Raw genomic sequence first — 18,520 nt, 5'->3', positions numbered from 1 at the left:
CCCGCGCTCCCCCCGCTTTGCACGCAGGGGGCGGCCGGCGCGCTCCGCGCTCCCCAACCAGAGCTCGCCAGAGCGCCGCCGCAGCCGCCGCCGAGCGGGTGCGCGGGTTCCCGGATGTGCGGCGCTCGCGGAAGCCCCGCCCCCGCCGCCGGCTCCGCGCGCGCCCCCGCCCTCCGCCCCGCGCGCCGCTGCGCTCCGCTTTCCCCTCCCTCTCCTGCCCTCCCCCTTTTTCGTGCCTTGAGGTTGCGGGTCAGTGCGAGCCACTGCAGTGAGTCCGTCACGGCTCTGGTGCGGGCGCGAGCGCGAGTGCGAGGCTGCAGCCCCCGAGCCGCTCGGCCCCCTTCTCCCCCGCCTCCCTCCCTGCTCTGTCTCTCTCCACTTCTCGCCGTGTCTCCTCCCGCGCTCTCCGTCTCGGAATCTCGACCTTAATTTCTCTTCTCCCCGCCAGCTCCCGCGTGTCCAGTCACCCCGGCCGGCGCGCTCCCCGCGGCGCCGCTTGCCCTCCCCCAGCCTGCACCCCCCCTTCCCCCGCGGGCGTCCCGAGGGCCGCAGCCGCCCCAGCCGAGCGTAGCTGGGCCGCCGCCGCCGCCGCCGCCACTGCTTCCTGCGGGAGACCGTCAGAGCGCCGACACTCTTCTCTGTGCGAGCGAGTCGCCGACCGCCAAGCAAAATGGTGAGCTCTCGGCTTCCCCACGCACCATCGCTCCCCGCCCGCCGCTTCCAGGGGCAGGGGCGGGGGCGAGCCCCGACTCCCCCGGGCGGCTTCCCCCGGTGGAAAATTCGAGAGACCCGAGAAAGCCCCAGCGGCCCGGGGGCCTCGGGCGGCGGATTGACAGCCCGGCGGGGCCCCCGCGCCCGCCCCCGGGCCTCCGCGGGGAGCCCCTCCGCCCCCTCCCCCCTCGCGCCTCTGGGATTCCGCCCGGGCCTCGACCCCCAGCCACCCCGGCCGTGCGCCCGGTACTGTCCCCTGATCGGCCCGCTTTCCCCTCTCCGGACCCTCCTCCACGTGGAGCCCCCCTCTCAGCCCCACACTCACTCTCAAGTTCGGGGAGATTCCGGAATCCTACGGCAATCATAGGTGGCCAATGGCTCTTTATATAAGACCCACTTTCTCTCCAGGGCCGCTCTCTCCCACTCCCACTCTATTTTGAAGCAGCGAGTCTTGGCAGGAATCCTGCCACTTACTTCCCCCCTCTCCCGTTAGTGTTTATTTCACTGCTGTTTGCAACCTTACGAGGCTTTTTTTTTTTTTTTTTTCCTTTTCGTTGCTGGTTTTCTCTCTGCAGTGGCGAACCGGAAAGGTCCAAGGTGTCGATTCATGAACACAGTGTAGCTCGGATTGTGATAAACGGGGATACTTGTTTTTAGTGCTTACTGATTGCCAAGGGTTTCTCGTTTTCTTTGTTACCTTCGTGAGTCTCTCCGGTGCTGGTTGTTTTTGAATCATGGCGATTTAAATTTGTCTTTCCTTACCCTCACATTAATCCCTAGGTAGAACTCACTGCTGTAGTGTTTCCGACCGACGCTAGGGGTGTGTCTCCCGCCTCTGTCACTGTAGCCAAGAAATCAACGACGCCCTTTTAGCCTGTTACCCTACCGGTTCTCTAGCTCCGGCTAGCCCGTGGAGTTTTCTCTTTGTAATCAAGAATTGCATGCAGAGTAGAAAAAGTTTGCAGTGCTTTTTCATCTAGATGAGATATCCGAACAGGTGATTTGGTCGTTAGGCTATTTCTAAAAGTTTTTGAACAGTTGTCCGAAGATTATTCCGACTGATTGCTAGGCGTTGAGTAATGTCTTGCAGCTTTTAATTGTATTGTATTTCACCTTGTATGTAGAATTTAAGTATTTCAAAATAGTGTGGTGGGTAAGTGAAGAGAGAAATTGTGTGGACTGCAACTCGAGATCAGTTTAGTGTGATTGTGGGAGAAGAAAGTGACAGTAGTCAAGTAAGTCAGCTTTTATTTAAAAAATAGGACAAATGATTAAGTGCACCTATTGTGTGTGTGCTCAGTCGTGTCGGACTCTGCGACCTCATGGATTGTAGCCCACCAGGCTCCTCTGTTCATGGGATTTTCATGGCAAGGATACTGGAGTGGGGTTGCCATTCCGTTCTCCAGGAGAATCTTCCCAACCCAGGGATCAAACCCTCGTCTTCTAAATTGGCAGGCGGACTTTTTTTTTTTTAACCACTGAGCCATCTGGGAAGCCCTAAGTGCACCTATTAGTGTCCTTAAAATTCAGATTAGGAGCAGACTTAAGAAATGATTAGTGATTTTGATACGTGGAGGAGGTTTTTCCTTGCCAATTTGGGAGGCAGCTTCGAGACGATTTTGGCCTTCAAAGTCAAAACTTAGGTTTTTCCAGACTGCTACAAAAACAAGTTATATCAGAGCCATTCATAGTACACAGTACTCTCTCTCTCTTTTTTTTTTTTGGCATAATCTTTTGGAGTTATGAATTGTGCTTTAGTGCTTTAATACAGCTTCCTTATAGATGTATTTTACCCGAGGGTCCAGATCTTGAAGATCTTTGTCCAGTGTTTTCTTTAACCTGTATTTATAAAGGATACGTTTTGAGGAACAAAGACCTAGTCTTGTTTGTGTAGTGTATAGGAGAATGATCTGACTTCCAAATAGTTCTTTTCCCCTCTGTGGTGCGTCCTCCTCCGTACCCCCCTCGCGCTTTTTTTTCTTGAGCTACAGTCAGAATTTGGGAAATGCTCTTTTAGCTTTTAAATTTATCTTCTGGAAAGTTAGTGTTTCTTTATCTTTCAAAAATATTTTAAACTTCCCATAGGGTATATTTTTTCTTCCAGGTCATTATTTCCCTCTTCTTTCCAGTTTCCTTTTTAGTATTTATTTTTTGGTTCACTCTTGGCTCTTTTTTCTGCCGTCCTCTCAATACCATTTCAGGGCATAATTTGTCATGACAGTGGCTCCTCAACTTTTGGAATCGTGTTGGTCTGCTGAGTATAGCACTGGTTCGCCAAGTGTCAAGCCTGTACCTCGATTGTGCCTTATGGCGTATTGATTAACTCAAATAAATAGGAGTTTGGAGTGATTTGGTTCATTTTCTTGTTATTTGAGCATGTAATTCTGAAAACTTTCACTGTCTTTGGAAAACCTTTGTAATTCCTCCTGAGTATCATGGACATACTTAGATTTTTGTTAATAGACTTTAATTTGTGAGTTAGTGATTAATTCAAGTAAGGGGAAAGCACAGAGGCTTAGAGATTGAATTGAACCAATCAAGACTCTTTTGACAAGTATTAATTTTAGTTGCTACCTTAAAAGTAGCCAACTTCTTTTTTGCCTGTTGTATCTTTGCCTCTCTTCATCAGCTTTGTTTGAGTCTTAAAATGTTGAGCAAGTGGGCTGAAAATTATGGATGTCTCCCATATAAAATAGTGAGTACTGAGCTCCTAAGAATTTTTCTTGAATCATTAATGATCAGTTTTCTGTGATTACATAAATGAATGTATATTTATTGAAATAACTGGATGTCATCACAATTTTTTCTGTAGGTATGTATGTATAGTTTTAGATAGAGTACTTCAGTGTTACTGACATGCTGAGGCAGAATAAGAATAAAATAATCAAGTAGAATGCTTGTTTGAGTGAGTGAAAGTCGCTCAGTCGTGTCCGACTCTTTGCTTGTTTAGATGGGTGTAATTGAAAACAGTCTCTGAGTAAGTTTTGAAGGCGTAAACTTTTTAAGGTCATTTTTAGAAACTAATTAACTTTTCATTTATCAGAGGTGGTTTTTACTGTGTTCTTAGTGTAATTCAGAAATATGACCAGGTTTTTGGTTGGGATAGGTAATACAGAGTTTGTTCTGGATACATATATGAACATACTATATAAATAATTAGCTTTTCTTTTAAATTTTGTTTCTTAGGGCAACCTTGTATTTCCTAAGTGACCTTGTTATATTTTTGTGTTTTTTAAACTTTTTATTAAAATTATCTCCACTATCTGTGATGAGAGCCTGAAGCCTATTTATTGCTGTCTGCAATAATTGTAGTTGGGGTTGTACACAGGATATTTTAGTTCGGATTCTCTAACCAAGAGAGGCTACTTTAGAAAAAAAAAAAAAGGCAAGCAATCTGCCTTCTGGCCAGCAGAATTAAAATTCAAAACAATCATACAGAGAAGATTTCTCCACCTACTATGTCCCATAGTTGTTAAAAAAAAAAAAAGGTTCAGAGTACAAGGTAAAGAAGCTGAATAAGGGTCAGTCAGCAATAAGAGGGACAGATAAGTGTGGGAGGATCAGGCGTCTGTCATAGGTAGTCAGGCAAGCAAAAAGTACAGAGCAGTGTAAGAAGTCAGCTTGGGCCAGGAGGATTAAGCGACTCAGACTGTGGGCTCAGAGTCTGGGCAGTCAGCAGGGATTCATTCACATCAACAAATGCTTGTAGATTTCATCTGCTCTTCACTGGCTACTGTGCTAGGTTATGGAGAATATTAAAATGATTAAGGCAGGTTTCCTTCCTTCCTTTAAATGGAGAATGGAAGACACGTGCCAGTAGGTGTGGGGAAAGAAATTAGCATTCATTACCATATGAATAATGTATACAAGGCTGGATACAAATAAAGGAAAGAGCAAGATCAGTTTCTGTGGGATTAGGGAACGTTTTATGAAGGAGATGACAGTTGGGCTGGGTCTAGAAAGATTATTCGGGTTGCAGTAGGCAGAGATGGATGCAGCTGGGGAAAGACTTTAAATTCTGGAGTGAGGAAGAGACTGCATCTATTTGGAGCACTGACACTCAAGATGTGATTCCTGTATTAGCTGTATCAGCATCATCTGGAAAGTTGTTAGGTCCCACGCTGAACCAGCTGAAGCTGGAACTCCGGGGTGGGGCCAAGCAGTCTAGATTTCTATTGCCTTCTGGGTAATTCTGATCTATGCTAAATTTTGAGAGCCACCATTTAGAGAATGGTTCAGTGGTAAAGAATCTACCTGCCAATGCAGGAGATATGGGTTCAGTCCCTGGGTTGAGAAGATCCCCTGGAGAAGGAATTGGCAACCCACTCCAGTATTCTTGCCTGGGAAATCTTATGGACAGAGGAGCCTGGTGGGCTACAGTCCATGGGGTCACAGAAGAGTTGGACACGACTTAACAACAACAATTTAGAGAGCAATATTGTTGCTCAGTCTCTCAGTTGTGTCTGACTCTCTGCCACCCCATGGACTGCAGCATGCCAGGCCTCTTTGTCCCTCACCGTCTCCAGGAGTTCACCTAAGTTCATGCCCATTGAATCAGTGATGCCATCCAATCATCTCATCCTCTGTCATGCCCTGCTCCTTCCTTCAACCTTTCTCAGCATCAGGGTCTTTTCCAGTGAGTTGGCTCTTGGCATCAAGTAGCCAAAGTATTGGAGCTTCAGCATCAGTCCTTCCAGTGAAGGACTGGAGCTTGAAGTGAAGTGGGCCTTATGAAGAGTACTACCAATAATGCTAGTGGAAGTGATGGAATTCCAGCTGAGCTATTTAAATTATTAAAGTGCTGCACTCAATATGTCAGCAAATTTGGAAGACCCGCCAGTGGCCACAGGACTGGAAAAGGTCAGTTTTCATCCCAGTTTTAAAGAAGAGCAGTGCTAAAGAATGTTCAGACTACCAGACAATTGCGCTCACTTCCCATGCTGGTAAGGTTATGCTCAAAATCCTTCAAGCTAGGTCTCAGCAGTACTTGAATCAAGAACTTCCAGATGTGCAAGCTGGGTTTAGAAAAGGCAGAGGAATCAGAGAACAACGTGGAATGTATTTATTTGATTTTTAGCTGAGTACCTGTTAATATTCCTAACATTGACTATATAAACAGAAGACATAATTGTAGTTTTGGGAGCTTAATCAACTGGGTGAACAAGACAATTGTTACACAGTGTAATATGTGTTAACGGACTAAACACGCAAAGAGGTGTACTCCAAACTTTCGGGGATTGAATGGAGAGATAAATGTCACTCAAAGACAGCTTCCTAAAAGAGATGGTGCCTGAGCTGAGTCTTAAGAAAGAACATTTAGCCAGTGGAAAAGGCACTCTAGAAAGCTTTATGGTTAAAGACACTGAGGTATGAATATCCAGGCCTGAAGTTCAGCATGGCTGGAGAGTAAGGGGTTGGTTAGGGTGGCATGGAGAGAGAGAGTGGTCAGGTAGCTGGAGGATTATAGAAGGGTTTGCTTAACACATGCAGGAGTTAAGTTTTTTTTTTTTTTCTTAAAGCCTATGGAAGCTGTTGTTTTTAAGTAGGAGAATAACATTGTCTCATTGGCATTTTTAGAAAGATGAATCTGATGGTATGGGGATAAAATAGGAAAGATGAAAGTAGACGTGGTGACCAGTTAAAAAGTTACCACAGTCACATGAGAAATAAGGATCTCAGAGAACGTAGGAACAGTGCAGATGGAGGCATGAGACACATTTAGAGGGTAGCAGGTATGACTTGGGGTCTTAGTTTATGGGGAAGGAAAGGGGCGAATCCTGCTGGGGCTTCTGGCTTGGGTGACTGGATAAATAGTAGTGCCAGCCACTCTGCGGTGTTTATCAAGCCTCCGTGTACTTGATTAAGATTTGATTCTAAGGATATACTAGAATGCTATCCCATGCTAAAGAAACTTCCAATTTGCTATAATGACCATTGTTTCATCTCTAGTCTTCTCTTATCATGTGGTAAATAATGCTTAGAATGCTGTGTTGCAAGATTCTAAGTTCAGTAGAACAGAGTGCTGTGAAATATTAACAGTGCCTGCTGCATAGATACCATGGCCTAGGAGATAGCAGAATGAACTTGGCAGCCTGGAGGCAGAAAGAGGTAGTACATGTGTTAACAGTGATTCTCAAAATAAGGATCCTGAACTAGCATCATGGGCATCGTCTGGGACCTTGTCAGAAATGTGCATTCTCTGTCTAGGAGAAACAGGAGAAGGAGATTGGGAGGAGTGATGATGATTTCTACTTTGGACACAGTGAATTTAAAGTAGTCATGGGTCACCTGGGTGGATATGGCTAACAGATAATTGGTTATATTGGGATGTAGAAGAGAAATTGAGCTTTTATTAAAGATTTGAGTGTTGTTTGTATTTGTTTTAGGTAGCAGTTGAAGTCATGAAACTGAATGATAGCTTATAGATCTTTTTGTTTGTTTAGTCGCTGAGTTGTTTCTGACTCTTTAAAACCCCCATGGACTGCAGCCTGCCAGACTCCTCTGTCCATGGGATTTCCCATGCAAGAATACTGGAGTGGATTCCCATTTTCTTCTCCAGGGCATCTTCCCAACCCAGGGATTGAACCTGGATCTCCCACATTGGCAGGCAGATTCTTCACCACTGAGCCACCAGGGCAGCCTAATCCTACAGAGAAAGAATATAAAACAAAGAAGAGGACAGACCCTAAAGAACACTGCATTTAATAGCAGGTGAATCTGTGAATGTTGTCTGAAAGTAAATAAGCCAGAGAGATAGTTGGAAAATGAGAGTATTGATGTCACATTTGAAGGAGTCAGCAGTGTGTAGATTTTGCAGAGATCAGGAAAGAGAAGAACTGAGAAGTGTCTTTTGGAGGGAGCCGGCAAGTTATGGTGACTTTGGCCATAGTACTAGAGAAAAACAACATTTTGTACTGGTGGTGAGGAAAACTAGGATGCTGTGAGTTGAGGAATAAATGGGTAGCCAGAGATTGAGAACAGACTACTCTTTAATGCTTAATTTATGGAGAGACGATGAAAGTTAGAGAATTTAGGTTTGAGGAAGAATTATTTTTAGGGTTAAGGGAATGAACCTGGAAAGAAGGAGCAGTTAAAGATTCAAAGGGAAAAGTTGGAATTCTTAATATTTTGAGAGCCCCAGGGAGGTAGGAGGGAATATGAGTCTCCTTAGACAGTAAGAGGTTTTTCTCATCCATTAACATGGGAGAGAGGGAGCTGAAAATGAATACTATTATAGAAGTTATAATCTTTAAGGCAGTAACTTCAGTTAAGCCCTAGGTAATGAAAATAAGATTGCAAAGGAATGTAAACTGAGAATGCAGAGGCCTTGTCTTTGTCTTTTCATTGTTACAGTCCAAATGCTTGATATATGATAGAGATTAAGTAGTGTTTGAAGAAGGAATATGTGGATGAAGAAGTGGAATAAAGGAGTAAATCCTGATGACAGAGTTGAGGCAGTGAGTGTCAGTTCACTCTTTGAGCCATTTATGGAAAATGGACAAAGAAAGGTTACCTTGAGTGGTTTACAGTGGGGTAATTCTTGATGTCCCTTCGAGTTAGAAGAAAGCCTGGAGAGGGAGCTGTGAGAAAAAGGATGATTAATGGAATGAGAGCCAACCAGTCCACCCTAAAGATCAGTCCTGGGTGTTCATTGGAAGGACTGATGTTGAAGCTGAAACTCCAATACTTTGGCCACCTGATGCGAAGAGCTGACTCATTTGAAAAGACCCTGATGCTGGGAAAGATTGAGGGCAGGAGGAAGAGGGGTCGACAGAGAATGAGATGGTTGGATGGCATCACTGACTCAATGGACATGAGTTTGGGTGAACTCCAGGAGTTGGTGATGGACAGGGAGGCCTGGCGTGCTGTGGTTCATGGGGTCACAAAGAGTTGGACACAACTGAGCGACTGAACTGAATGGAATGGAATGAGCCCAAGAAGTGGTAGGAAAAAAAGATGGATGAAAGGAAAAGAGGGACATGGAAAGAGAGGGAAAGAAAAGAAGATGAGGAGAGTAAGTCATGATGACAGGTATGTTTTAATAATGGAGTTCAAACCAGGTGACCCCAAATCATCTCAGCAACTGGGGATAGTTTGAGGCAAGATCTTCTGCTGAAGTTGAGACTGATGCTGAGGTGAATGGGCTGGATTGAGGATGAGGAGTAGGGACACAATTATAATTTCAATTTTGAAAGATTTGATAGGTGGTTAACAGGGTATTAGGTACATATTAAATAATAGATGGATCCAAGATCTAGAAAGTTCATGTAGGAAACAGGGGCTTTAACAGGAAAAGAGGTTAATTGTTAGTTTTTGTGTTAGTAACTTCTAGTCAAATTACCTAGTTCTAAGAGGAACTATTTTCTGAGTTTAGATTTTATGATAAGGGGAACGTCTAGTTGTAGATTAATATTCTTAAAACATTTTTAAAGTTCTAAACCCACTATTGATACATTTACTTAAAACATAAAACCATACCGAAAGTTATGAAGTGGAAAATAAGTCTTTCCTGGTCATTCCTTCTTCTTGTGTTGATCATTGAAGTTTCTTGTATATTCGTACAAGGAGTTTGTGTGTGTGTCCCTTTCTTAAAGCTATGCCAGTGTGGGGATTTATTAATTTTTTTTTTGTAATTTATCTCTTGTTAAGGTAAGACTTAAAGAGATTTTTAATGATGCCATGTTCTAGTTTACTCATTGTAATCAGTTTTATTCCAAGGTTTTTAGTGATATTTGAGATGTAAGCATTGAGTCAAAAACAATTCAGCGTACTTTAAGTTAGGTAGCAATTTCATAATGGTTGAGGTTGGTACGTCAGCATGAACTATGACAGTATTCTTATAAAAATTACTCTTAGGGAAAATAATATTTCACTAGAACATTTTTTGTGTTTATTTTTCCCACTTAGCCATCTTATTAAGTGTTAACAACATCGATAGCCGTTTTCTAAATTAAAAAGAGAAAATGATCTTCAAAGTGTAGTGGAGAAAGCTTTCATTTTATTTCAGGCTTGCCAAGTTAATTTCTTCCGCTTTTAGCCTTCCAAATAAACTGTTTATTCAGCAGTCCGTCTTCACTTTCTTTCTGAGTTTTCTCCTTAGAGTCCCATACCTCCTTTGTGGTCTCGGGTTGACAGTAATTATAGCTAATCTATGGGCTTCCCTGGTGACTCAGATGGTAGAGAATCCACCTGCGGTGTGGGAGACCTGGGTTCCATCCCTTGGTTGGGAAGATGCCCTGGAGGAGGGCATGGTAACCCACTCCAGTATTCTTGCCTGGAGAATCCACATGAACTGAGGAGCCTGGTGGTCTGCAGTCCATGGGATGGCAAAGAGTTAGTTGGACATGACCCAGCAACTAAACACACAGCACATAGTTAATGTATAGATCTGGTGCAGGAATAAAAATTTGAAATGAAATGTGACTAATTAATGTTTCTGGATTTGTCTTTGGTTTTTATAGTCATGTGCGATAAAAAAATGTTTAAAACTTTAGACGATTTCTATAGGAAATCCTTTAAAATTTAGCACAGGTACAACAAGTCATAGGTTCTTACAGGTTACTTTCTCAGAGTTCTGTTTTGTTAGTTACAGCTCTTTCTTACCAGTATCGACAGGAGGGTCACGTGGTAGCCCCACTGCTATCCTAGAAGCATTTCTGTAAATAAGATAGCACTTTGACTTGTGTTCCAGGAGCATTATTAAGCTCATCTGTGCTCTAGCCAGGTCTCTTGACTTTTGTGAACAGAGAATTGTTTTTTCGCTTGTATGTTTTTACTTGTATGTTAGAACTAGGTACGCAGTTTTAAACCAAGGGATGAGAGTGTGAAGCACAACTACCTACAGAAAGAGTCCAGCCTTTTCCATTGGCATTATTAGAGCTGTCTGTTAGCACTTTTACGAACTTTTCCTTACTGTCTGTATAGTTTTCAGGGTGAGTTTTCATTCATATCCTCCTGAGTGCAGTGCCCCATGCATCCTCCTGTTATTGGCAGGCAGTAAGCTGCAGCCTGTAGTGTTATTTGCTTGTAACACAATTTTTAATAAAAACTAGAATGTCAGGTAAAACCAATGCTAAAAGGTAATAAGGGAAACCTGTGGTTTAATGTGTGCTTATGTTGCATCTATTTTCCTAACAAATAGAATTTCATGAGTTATAAACTAGCTCATAATGATTTTTCTCAAATAGTGAATTTATGAATGGACAGCTCTACTTCAGGTCTGCCTTCAGTATCTAGCTGTCACTCTTGACCATCATTCTTTTGACTTATCTGTATTTGCTCATTTTCTTGTTTTTTCAGTCTACTGCAGTCTAGATCTGTGATGTCCAGTTCAGCAGCTGCTAGCTACATGTTCCTATTTTAAAAAATTTTAATGACATAAAATTGTAAGTTCAGTTCTTTGGTCATAACATGTATAAGTGCCCAGTGGCTGCTTGTAGCTTGTGGTTACAGTATTGGTGCAGATACAGAAGATCCCCATCATTGTATAAATGCCCATTAGATAGTGCTGGTCTAGAATGATTATGCACCTACATGTCACTGAAAATTACTATGTTGGCAGTAATCTTCTAATGATCAACATGAGATTGGGGGTTGAAAAGGTTTGACTTCAGACTCTGGTTCTGCCATTTTCTAGCTAACTTGTTAAGTTGCTCAGTCGTGTCCGACTCTTTGCGACCCCATGGACTGCAGCGTGCCAGGCTTCCGTGTCCTTCACCATCTCCTGGAGCTTGCTCAAACTGATTTCTCTTGAGTCGGTGATGCCATCCAACCATCTTGTCCTCTGTTGCCCGCTTCTTCTGCCTTCAGTCTTTCCTAGCATCGGGGTCTTTTCCAGTGAGTTGGATGTTCATAGCAGGTGGCCAAAGCATCAAGTGGACACATTCTAGCTGAGTGGCCTTGAACAAATGCCATAAACTCTGCAGGCCTTGTTTAGTATGTGTGTAAAGTGGGAGTATATGCACCTGAGAGACAGCTGACCCTGGAGAGTCTGGAAATCACTGCCAGCCTAGGCTCCTACATATTACAGGAATTCAGTAAATACTTACTGAGTGAGTAAATTGAGTGAGTTCATGACTTCTTTCTTTCTTCGCAGAATTTCACCATCTCCTGTGTACTGATGATTCATATTTTTGGCCCACATTATTCTCCTCTTCTCTAGTCTATAATTGCTTACTGTACATATACTAAATGAGGATGTCTGCAAAACAGGTCAAACTCAATGTGACTAAAACCACATTCATTATATTATCTTCATATTCATGCTTCGTTTTTCCTTAATTTTTCTTAATGGAAACAGTATCCATTTGCTCCTTTCTGGAAATCCGGTATACCTTTTATTCAGCTGGTAAAGAATCTGCCTCTCTTCTTTTCACAGCTATTTGTAAGGCCTCCCCAGACAGCCATTTTGCTTTTTTGCATTTCTTTTCCATGGGGATGGTCTTGATCCCTGTCTCCTGTACAATGTCACGAACCTCATTCCATAGTTCATCAGGCACTCTATCTAGATCTAGACCCTTAAATCTATTTCTCACTTCCACTGTATAATCATAAGGGATTTGATTTAGGTCATACCTGAGTGGTCTAGTGGTTTCCCTACTTTTCTTCAATTTGAGTCTGAATTTGGCAATAAGGAGTTAATGATCTGAGCCACAGTCAGCTCCCGGTCTTGTTTTTGTTGACTGTATAGAGCTTCTCCATCTTTGGCTGCAAATAATATAATCAATCTGATTTCGTTGTTGATCATCTGGTGATGTCCATGTGTAGAGTCTTTTGTGTTGTTGGAAGAGGGTGTTTGCTATGACCAGTGCATTTTCTTGGCAAAACTCTATCAGTCTTTGCCCTGCTTCATTCCGCACTCCAAGGCCAAATTTGCCTGTTACTCCAGGTGTTTCTTGACTTCCTACTTTTCTGCTTTATTGACTATGCCAAAGCCTTTGACTGTATGGATCACAATAAACTGTGGAAAATTCTGAAAGAGATGAGAATACCAGACCACCTCACCTGCCTCTTGAGAAATCTGTATGCAGGTTAGGAAGCAACAGTTAGAACTGGACATGGAACAACAGACTGGTTCCAAATAGGAAAAGGAGTACGTCAAGGCTGTGTATTGTCACCCTGCTTATTTAACTTATATGCAGAGTACGTCATGAGAAATGCTGGACTGGAAGAAACACAAGCTGGAATCAAGATTGCCGGGAGAAATATCAATAACCTCAGATAGGCAGATTACACCACCCTTATGGCAGAAAGTGAAGAGGAGCTAAAAAGCCTCTTGATGAAAGTGAAAGAGGAGAGTAAAAAAGTTGGCTTAACGCTCAACATTCAGAAAACGAAGATTATGGCATCTGGTCCCATCATTCATGGGAAATAGATGGGGAAACAGTAGAAACAGCATCAGACTTTATTTTTCGGGGCTCCAAAATCACTGCAGATGGTGACTGCAGCCATGAAATTAAAAGGCGCTTACTCCTTGGAAGAAAAGTTATGACCACCCTAGATAGTATATTCAAAAGCAGAGATGTTACTTGACCGACTAAGGTCCGTCTAGTCAAGGCTATGGTTTTTCCTGTGGTCATGTATGGATGTGAGAGTTGGACTGTGAAGAAGGCTGAGCACCGAAGAATTGATGCGTTTGAACCGTGGTGTTGGAGAAGACTCTTGAGGGTCCCTTGGACTGCAAGGAGATCCAACCAGTCCATTCTGAAGGAGATTAGCCCTGGGATTTCTTTGGAAGGAATGATGCTAAAGCTGAAACTCCAGTACTTTGGACACCTCATGCGAAGAATTGACTCATTGGAAAAGACTCTGATGCTGGGAGGGATTGGGGGCAGGAGGAGAAGGGGATGACCCAGGATGAGATGGCTGGAAGGCATCACGGACTCGATGGACGTGGGTCTGAGTGAACTCCGGGAGATGGTGATGGACAGGGAGGCCTGGCGTGCTGCAATTCATGGGGTTGCAAAGAGTCGGACACGACTGAGAGACTGAACTGAACTGAACTGAACTGTAAGAATCTGCCTGCAATGCAGGAGACCTTGGTTCAATTCCTGGGTCAGGAAGATCCCCTGGAAAAGGGATAGGTTACCCATTCCCATGTTCTTGGGCTTCCCTGGTGGCTCATTTGGTAAAGAATCCATCTTCGATACAGGAGGCCTGGGTTCGATCCCTAGGTTGAGAAGATCCCCACCCACTCCAGTATTGTGGCCTGGAGAATTCCATGTACAGAGGAGCCTGGTGGGTTGTACAGTCCATGGAGTGAGTTGGACACGACTGAGCGACTTTCATTTTCACTTTTCACTAGTGCCTCAGTCTTAAGCAGTCATCCGTTAACGGTCTGTACTAAGAGAGCATGACACAGGAACACCACCGGATGTGGTTTGGAGACGGGAGACTCAGTCACTCACTCGAGGGACTTCTGAGGCATTCCAGACTGGCTCACATGCTATCCATAAAGAGGAAAATGGAAGCATGTTAATGCTTCCTACCATCAGTAGTGGCCCCTGAATTTAAAATACAGTAGCATAGCTGAAAGCAGCATTCTGCTAAGCAGAGTTCTGTATGCTCTCTCCATATACTGCACTCTTCCTCTTGACTGATACTTGCAGTTGATCTGTGTTGGAAGATTTTATTGCACATTTCCCTCAGGTTTTTTTTTTTTTTTTTTTAGTTCTACCAGTTTTTTGCTATCAACCTAACTCCCTCCACCCTCATGCACACGTTGCTCAGTCCTGTAACCCCATGGCCCAGCAGCCTGGCAGACTCCTCTGTCCATGGACTTTGCCAGGCAGGAATACTGGAGTGGGGTTGCTGTTTCCTTCTCCATGCCCCAGTTTTTTGTGCATTGTTTTTTCTTTGTTTCTGTAACTTAGCTTCAGATACCTTTTACACTTTTTTTTATTACTGTTGACCCTTGAACAACATGGATTTGAACTTGGTATGTCTGTTTACACGCAAATTTTTTCAATAAATACAGTACTGCAAGAGCGGCGGTTGGTTAAATCTGTAGGTGTGAATTGCATATGCAGAGGGCTGAACTATGGAACTTGAGCATCTGCAGATTTTGGTGTCTGGCAGGTTCTGGAAGCACACCTGTACTTTGAGCCGTACTTTTAGAAAGTGCCATGCTTGTTAGTTACTTAAAACATCTTTCACTATGTTAATTTGCTTATTAGGATTCTTGTTGGTTTTGTTAGTAGTCTGGTTAGAGTTGCCCTGATTTTGAGTGTCTTGCTTCCAGCTGTTTTCCTTAGGCCATGTTATTTTTAAACTGTGATTGATGTATCTTTGTTTTAAGGTGTAGTTTTTAGACCATGAAGATTTTGCAGGAACATAAGTATCATGTTATACTAAATGTATCCTGTCATTTAGATCCCAAAATATCTCCTGAATCAACCTTATCCCTATGCTTCTGGCATCATTGCAGTTCCATTTATTTCTTACCTGGACTATTTCTGTAGCCTATTTGATGCTTTGCTCTTTTTGCATCTAGGTTCTTCATTCTGTCTTCCATACTACCACTGGAGTTGGTCTTCTGAAAAAGAAATCTAGTGTTACTACCTTATTTAAAAGTCGATGCCACATCTTCCAGAATTCAACATTTAAACTCTTTTGCGTGGCACTTGTGTTCTGATCCTTATTTCTAGCCAGGCTTATGCTGTAACCAAGTCAAACTTCTTGGTTCTTAAATGCCTTATTTTTCACTTATTGGTGCCTTTGTATATACGTTTACTCCATCTGCAGTGTCCTTTCATTTGCTTTTTCTGTCTGGCAAACTTCAGGACCCTATTCCAGTTGTATTTCCCAACTCCTCAAGGTAATTAATGGCCATTTGTAAGTAACTTTCATTATAATACATCCCATGTTTCATTGTGTTTCATTGCTTCCCCTCTTAAGTGCTGTGAAATCTCTAGGGCAAGGGATGCATTTTTATTCATCTTTGTTTAGCCAGTTGCCTTTGTGGTATGCTCGTGCAGTATAAATGCTAATGCTGGGTGGGCAGGTAGGTACTTGGGAAGCCGGCAGAGGTACAACTGAATGAGTTATATCTATCTTGGGCCACAGGGCGGAGGGGGAGGGGGGTGGTCTTCGAAAGTCTTGTGAATAAATAGTTAGAAAGCACAAGGGGTTAGGCACAATTGGAAAGCTACCAAAGTGGAAACTGCTGTTGATTCTGAAAGTTACAGAATTATTTTATTCTTTAAGGTTCTTTTTACATATCTGAGTAAAGTGTCACTTACACATCATTTGTTAAACAGTAAGAAAACTTTTTCACAAATAAATAACATTCAAAATTTATAAATAATGTTTAGTTTTGTTAAACTAATTTACCTACATTTTATAGATGTGTTCTAGAACAACTGGTAAAGAGGAACTGCGACTCTAGGTCTTTGATTTCTTAGTTTAGCAAACATCTATCTTCACCTGCTACATATATTGACATATCAAGTATAGTGTTAGGTACAGAGATGACAGGAAAAAAATACATAAGTCTTCACAGCATAAATTGAGCCAGGCGTGTAGAGGGAAAGGTTTTAATACAGTGTAAGTACTTCAGTAGATCCATTAGAAAGTGCTGGACTTCTCTAGTCGCTCTGCTTGCCAAGTTTAAACTTAACGTAACGCTCTTTGGACATTTAAAAAATTCATTTTAGTCACATTACTCATCTAAGAGAGTTGTATAATGTCACGTAATTGTTTTTAAGTGCTGAAAGAATACTGTCATCACTTTGTTGTTGACTGTATTGCTTTTTTTGTGCATATAGTTGACTTACAGTGCTGTGCCAGTCTATGCTGTATGGCACGGGGACTCAGTTTACTCACAGACATTCTTTACTTTTTCCATTATGGTTTATCAGCTATGTTGTTTTTAGTGCATTTTATTTGATACTATGAGACATACTATGATGTGGTATGTGGGCTATAGAATTGGAAGATCTATACTGGAGAAATACATATCTGTAAAATGGCCTCAAGATTGCTTGATTTAGAGTTCTGGTGGGTATTGGGTAAGGTAGTTACCTAGGATGCTTGATATAGTGCAAAGTACTGTTCACATTTTTAAAAATCAAACTTCTGAAAACTAGTATGTAACGTTCTAGGCAGGTCTAGATTTCATAATTCTGTTCAGTCATTCAGTCGTGTCTAGCTCTTTGCGACCTCGTGAACCACAGCACGCCAGGCCTCCCTGTCCATCACCAACTCCCAGAGTCCACTCAAACCCGTGTCCATTGAGTCAGTGATGCCATCCAACCATCTCATCCTCTGTCATCCCCTTCTCTTCCTGCCTTCAATCTTTTCCAGCATCAGGGTCTTTTCAAATGAGTCAGCTCTTTGCATCAGGTGGCCAAAGTATTGGAGTTTCAGCTTCAACATCAGTCCTACCAGTGAACACCCAGGACTGATGTCCTTTAGGATGGAGTGGTTGGATCTCCTTGCAGTCCAAGGGACTCTCAAGTCTTCTCCAACACCACAGTTCAAAAGCATCAATTCTTCAGCGCTCAGCTTTCTTTATAGTCCAACTCTCACATCCATACATGACCACTGGAAAAACCATAGCCTTGACTAGATGGACCTTTGTTGACAAAGTAATGTCTCTGCTTTTTAATATGCTGTCTAGATTGGTCATAACTTTCCTTCCAAGGAGTGAGCGTCTTTCAATTTCATGGCTGCAGTCACCATCTGCAGTGGTTTTGGAGCCCCCCAAAATAAAGTCTGACACTGTTTCCACTGTCTCCCCATCTATTTGCCAGGAAGTGATGGAACCAGATGCCATGATCTTCGTTTTCTGAATGTTGAGCTTTAAGCCGACTTTTTCACTCTCCTCTTTCACTTTCATCAAGAGGCTCTTTAGTTCTTCGCTTTCTGCCATAAGGGTGGTGTCATCTGCATATCTGAGGTTATTGATATTTCTCCTGGCAATCTTGATTCCAGCTTGTGCTTTCTCCGGCCCAGCATTTCTCATGATGTACTCTGCATATAAGTTAAATAAGCAGGGTGACAATATACAGCCTTGACGTACTCCTTTTCCTATTTGGAACCAGTCTGTTGTTCCATGTCCAGTTCTAACTGTTGCTTCCTGACCTGCATATCGGTTTCTCAAGAGGCAGGTGAGGTGGTCTGGTATTCCCATCTCTTTCAGAATTTTTCACAGTTTATTGTGATCCACACAAAGGCTTTGGCATAGTCAGTAAAGCAGAAATAGATGTTTTTCTGGAATTCTCTTGCTTTTTCAATGATCCATGCAAAGAAATAGAGGAAAACAACAGAATGGGAAAGACTAGAGATCTCGTCAAGAATATCAGAGATACCAAAGGAACATTTCATGCAAAGATGGGCTCAATAAAGGACAGAAATGGTATGGACCTAACAGAAGCAGAAGATATTAAGAAGAGGTGGCAAGAATACACAGAAGAACTGCACAAAAAAGATTTTCATGACCCAGATAATCACAATGGTGTGATCACACACCTAGAGCCAGACATCCTGGAAGGTGAGGTCTAGTGGGCCTTAGGAAGCATCACTAGGAACAAAGCTAGTGGAGGTGATGGAATTCCAGTTGAGCTGTTGAAATCCTGAAAGATGATGCTGTGAAAGTGCTGCACTCAATATGCCAGCAAATTTGGAAAACTCAGCAGTGGCCACAGGACTGGAAAAGATCAGTTTTCATTCCAATCCCAAAGAAAGGCAGTATGAAAGAATGTTCAAACAACTGCGCAATTGCACTCATCTCACATGCTAGTAAAGTAATGCTCAAAATCCTCCAAGCCAGGCTTCAGCAATACATGAACTGTGAACTTCCCAATGTTCA

The 18,520-nt window shown here is 42.7% G+C and overlaps 1 protein-coding gene across 1 annotated transcript in view; it reads left to right on the top strand.

Moving 5' to 3' along the window:
* The first annotated feature begins 223 nt into the window (after nucleotides 1-223).
* Nucleotides 224-18,520, top strand: part of PPP3R1 (protein phosphatase 3 regulatory subunit B, alpha) — a 62,679-nt gene continuing 44,382 nt past the window's right edge. Inside the window, exon 1 of the mRNA XM_052647820.1 lies at nucleotides 224-673. Coding sequence (XP_052503780.1) covers nucleotides 671-673 — 3 coding nt within the window. The 5' untranslated portion in view covers nucleotides 224-670. The remainder of the gene's footprint in view (nucleotides 674-18,520) is intronic.

Source organism: Budorcas taxicolor, chromosome 11, assembly GCF_023091745.1.
Source record: "Budorcas taxicolor isolate Tak-1 chromosome 11, Takin1.1, whole genome shotgun sequence".
Lineage (NCBI taxonomy): Eukaryota > Metazoa > Chordata > Mammalia > Artiodactyla > Bovidae > Budorcas > Budorcas taxicolor.
Note: the sequence above shows the minus strand (reverse complement) of the source record. Positions and strands in the feature narration are given on the sequence as shown.